The sequence below is a fragment of the Gopherus evgoodei genome, unplaced genomic scaffold, assembly GCF_007399415.2.
Source record: "Gopherus evgoodei ecotype Sinaloan lineage unplaced genomic scaffold, rGopEvg1_v1.p scaffold_53_arrow_ctg1, whole genome shotgun sequence".
NCBI lineage: Eukaryota > Metazoa > Chordata > Testudines > Testudinidae > Gopherus > Gopherus evgoodei.
Genome location: NW_022060074.1, coordinates 68,584 through 73,360, shown reverse-complemented (window position 1 = coordinate 73,360; position 4,777 = coordinate 68,584). Strand labels below are relative to the sequence as shown.

At 43.0% G+C, this 4,777-nt stretch overlaps 1 protein-coding gene across 1 annotated transcript; it reads right to left on the bottom strand.

Moving 5' to 3' along the window:
- Positions 1-2,053: 2,053 nt before the first annotated feature.
- LOC115643245 (olfactory receptor 5A1-like) lies at positions 2,054-2,992 on the bottom strand. The gene has a single exon (XM_030547132.1). The coding sequence runs from the start codon at positions 2,990-2,992 to the stop codon at positions 2,054-2,056; it is 939 nt and encodes a 312-aa protein (XP_030402992.1).
- Positions 2,993-4,777: the final 1,785 nt, after the last annotated feature.

Sequence of the window (4,777 nt, the reverse complement as noted above, 5' to 3'; positions counted from 1 at the left end):
GTCTGTTTAGTACCTTGGCAAACACACCATTACAAATCTCTTTTTATAACCTTTTATTAAAGACATGAAGTAAAAATTCATTTGAACTGTAAAATATTAAATCAGGCTTGCATTTTAACAGCATCTCTTGTTCCCTTTTTTTTTTGAGCTGGAAACAGTTTTTAAAAAACAATTACATAAGTTCATGGAGGATGGGTCATCAATGGATTATTAGTCCAGAAAGCCAGAGAGGCAACCCCCCTGTTTTGGGTGTCCCTAAACCTCTGACTGCCAGAAGCTGGGACTGTGTGACAGGGGATATATCACTCAATAAATGTCTGTTCTGTTCATTCTCTTTGAAGAATCTGGCACTGGCCATTGGCAGAAAGATGATAGTGGGCTAGATGGACCATTGGTCAGACCTGGAATGGTCTTTCATTTGTTCTTATGTTCTAAGATGATAATAGGTGGTTCACTAGGCAATGGGAGATGCTGAGGAGTGGGGTGTAATTTAAGCCCTGCCACTGTCAAAGAGTTCAGTCCCCATATCCCTGTGAGGGAGACAAATCCTTTTGCTTGTCATTCTCAGCTAGGAACTCTCTAACCCCACCTAAGTTTTTTTGTTTGTTTTTTGTTTTTTTACACATGAAGCTGGGGATGAAGGAGGAAGAAGGAGGAGACCGCTCATAACTTTAAATCCGAATGGTCAGGGTAGTCACCTGGAATGTGAGAGAGCCCCACTTCAAGTGCCTGATAAAGAGACGGGATTCAAACAGGGGAACTCTCCCGACCCATGTGGATGCCCTAACCACTGGGATACACTCATTTGGGCCTCTCTCTAACTCTACTGTTGAAGACTAAGTTCCCTGGGGAGTAAACCCATTGGCTCCAATGATTATTATATTATCCTTATTAATTATTATTGAAAATCCTTGAGATTTTAGTAGGATATTAAACTGATATTAAATGGAGTTTCAATAAATTAGTCAAAAAAACAAAATAAGAGCGATTAATAGATTAAGAAAGATTATTTTTTTATAGAATTGGCCAGAATCTCAGCTGCCATTAATTGACCATAGATCCCCCGAAGTCAGTGGGCCAGATTAAAGAGATATGGAGATAGAGGAAAGGAAGAAATGTGTGACTGACTGTAAGGGTACGGACTCACCCCTGTGGCGCCTCCTGCTGGTCACTTATGGGAATTAGCTCATTCCAGCTAGGAGCGCCCCCTGCAGGCCGGTGATCCACCTGTCCTCTTGGCCGCCGTGTCCCTCCCTGGACCCCGGTGCCCTTTTAACTGGGGTGCTGCCCCCTGGATCTCCCCTCCCACGGTAACCCCCAACCCACTATCCCCACTTTGCCTCAATATATTGCTACTGCCCAGTGTCCATATAGCCCCAGTTCACTGGGGCAAACTGCAGTATCAGCCACTCATCATAGGCAAAGGGGTTTGGACCTGCTGCCTTTGCCTACCCCTGGGCTGCCCCCTGTAATCCCTAGTACCTCTTGGCCTTAACCTAGGCCTCAGCCTTTGGCTTTCCAGGCAGGAGCTGCCCAGCTCCTCTGCTTTTCCCCAGCCCTGCTCCTTTCTGGTACCCTATGTCTAGCTCCCTGCAGCCAGGCCCTTCTCCCTCTACAGGCAAAGGGAGACTGACTGGGCTTCTGGCTCACTGCCTCTTATAGGAGCCAGCAGGGCCTGACTGGGACCTGGCTACAGCTGAGCCTCCTTTCTCCCAATCAGCACAGGCTTTCTGCCCCAGCCACAGCCCTCTCCTTGGGTGTTTAAAGACCCAAAAGGCAGGAATGGGTAACCACCCCGCTACACTGACTCTACAGAGCACTCACTCTGGATTTAGGAGACCTAAGATCCAGTCCCCAGTGCTCCAGTGGCTCTTGTACAACTGGGAACCTGGCCTGCTGACTTCAATGCAGCCACACTCATATAGACCAACTGAGATTTTGTCCCAATTTGTCTCAGTTAGCTGAGCAGAGAATTTCCCAAACATCAGTTGTCCACAGTTCTATGCTCTCTAAGGTAAAAATATGTAATTTAATTTATTTAACATCATCAACATTACTTGAGAAACTTTAATTTCCCCAACATTTTCCTTAGAGCTGTTTTCACCTCCTTGTTTTTCAGGCTGTAGATGATGGAGTTTAACATGGGGGTCAAGACACTGTACTGGATGGAGAATATTTCATCCAGCACCACAGAGGAGACCGAGCTGGGTTTTGTGTACTGGAGAAAACCTGTCACGCACAACAGGCAAACCACAATCAGGTGGGAGCTGCAGGTGGAGAAGGCTTTACGCCTGCCCTCTGCAGAGCGTATCCTCAGGATGGTGGAGATGATGTAAATGTAGGAGATCAGCATGAGGAGGAAGGAGCTTGATCCAAATATTAGAACAGAAGTAAGAAGCACCACTTGATTGGTGAGGGTCTCAGTACAGGCCAGTTGTAACAGAGGAGGGATCTCACAGCTGAAATGATGGATTTGGTTGGAGCCACAGAAATGCAACTTCAGACTGAAAACAGTGTTAAGAAGGGCATAAAAGAAGGCTGTGGTCCATGCCCCACTCTCCAACAAAACACAAATCCCTTTGCTCATTTTCTCCATGTAACATAATGGGTCAGAGATGGCAGCGTAGCGGTCATAAGCCATGGCTGAGAGAATGGAACTTTCAGCACCAGCTGAGAGGATAAAGAAGAACATCTGAGCAATGCAGCCATTGACAGAAATAATTTTCTGCTCTGCTAGGAAGTTCATCAGTGCATTAGGCACTGTGACTGAGGAATAGCAGATATCAACAAAGGATAAATGGAAAAGGAAGAAGTACATAGGGGTGTGAAGGTGAGAATCAGCTCTTATCACCATCATGATCACTATGTTACCACCCAGAGTGATTAGGTAAATAACTAAAAACACTAAGAAGAGGAAAATCTGCATCTGTGGGTCACTGGAAAGTCCCAGGAAGATAAATTCGGTCACTGTGGTTTGATTCTTCATTGCCATTTATACAAGAAATCTGTGACCTGGAAGAGCAGAATAAATGAAATTAACACTTATTATGAAAAGAAATTGAAATAGTATGTGGAGATTATCTGTTCCAGAGGATGAATGTAAAGGGAGTCCTTTTCCATTCTGTAAAATGTGTGTTTTAACTATACTAAATTTAGAGAGAGAGGCATGTGAGATGGTATTTGTGTGTTTTAAATAGACAAAATAAGCTGGATACACAAAAGGACTTGGGCATCTAATTGCCCCTTTAGATGCCTAAAACCAAGAATCACATCCTACTTGTATTCATAAATTCCTTGCTCAGCTTTGACTAAGCGATAGTCTGACGTGGGGCTCCCTCAGTCTCTCCTCTTGAAGCTGTTCCTCTATGGATTAATCATAAAAGAGGCAGTGCAGGGTTACTGGATATTTGGTCATCTGCATGCAGAGTGAGTGTACTAACCACAAGGCTATTGAAGAATTTATTTTTTCTCTGCACTCTGGCCTTATGACTTCAATAGAGCTACAGCTGTGTCACACCAGCATGGGATCTGGCAGATTGGCTGCAGTGAAACTATGGCCAATTGACAATTGCTGGACATCTGGCCAAATCTATATAAATAATCTCCACCTCCATTACAGTCTGTCAGTTGTTCTAGAATATTTTGTTGAAAACACTATTTAATATCCGCAGTATATAATTGGATTCTTACCTATTAAAATTATTAGGATTTTTCAAGAAGAAGAAGAAGAATAGAATCATAGAACTGGAAGGAACAGCAAGAGGTCATCTAGTCCAGTCCCCTGAACTCATGGCAGGACTAAGTTTAATCTAGACCATCCCTGGCAGGTGTTAGTCCAACCTGCTCTTAAAAATCTCCAATGATGGAGATTTCACTAACTCCCTAAGCAATATTCCAGTGCTTAACCATTCTGACAGGAAGTTTTTCCTAATGTTCCAGTCTAAACTGACGTTGCTGCATTTAAACCCATTGGTTCTTGTCCTATTCTCAGAGGTTAAGAAGAACAAATTTTTCCATCCTCCTCGTTTTATGTGCTTGAAAACTGTTATCATGTCCCCACTCAGTCTTTTCTTCTCTAGACTAAACAAGCCATTTTTTTAAATCTTCCCTCATAGGTCATGTTTTCTAGACCTTTAATAATTTTTGTTGCTCTTCTCTGCACTTTTTCCAATTTCTTCACATCTTTACTGAAATGTGGCACCCAGAACTGGACACAGCAGTCCAGCTGATGCCTAATCAGCACAGAGTACAGTTCAAGAATTACGTCTCGTGTCTGGCTTACAACACTCCTGATAATACATCCCAGAACAATGTTTGCTTTTTTTGCAACAGTGTTACACTGTTGACTCATATTTATCTTGTGGTCCACTTTGACCTCCAGATCCCTTTCTGCAGTTCTCCTTCCTAGGCAGTACTTTCCCATTTTGTATGTGTGCAACTGACTGTTCATTCTGAAGTGGAGTACTTTGCATTTGTCCTTATTGAATTTCATCCTATTTACTTCAGACCATTTCTCCAGTCAGTCCAGATCATTTTGAATTATAATCCTATCCTTCAAAGCACTTCCAACCCCTCCCAGCTTGTTATCATCCACAAACGTTATACATGTACTCTCTATGCATTATCTAAATAATTGATGAAGATATTGAAAAGAACTGAACAAAGAACTAATCCCTTCAGGACTGCACTCATTGTGCCCTTCCAACATGACTGTGAATCACTGACAAATACTCTTTGGGAAATGTCTTCCAACCAGCTATGCATCCACCTTATAGTG

Coding starts and splice junctions, on each gene's coding strand:
- LOC115643245 (XM_030547132.1), bottom strand. CDS start 2,992: ATGGCAATGAAGAATCAAACCACAGTGACCGAATTTATCTTCCTGGGA.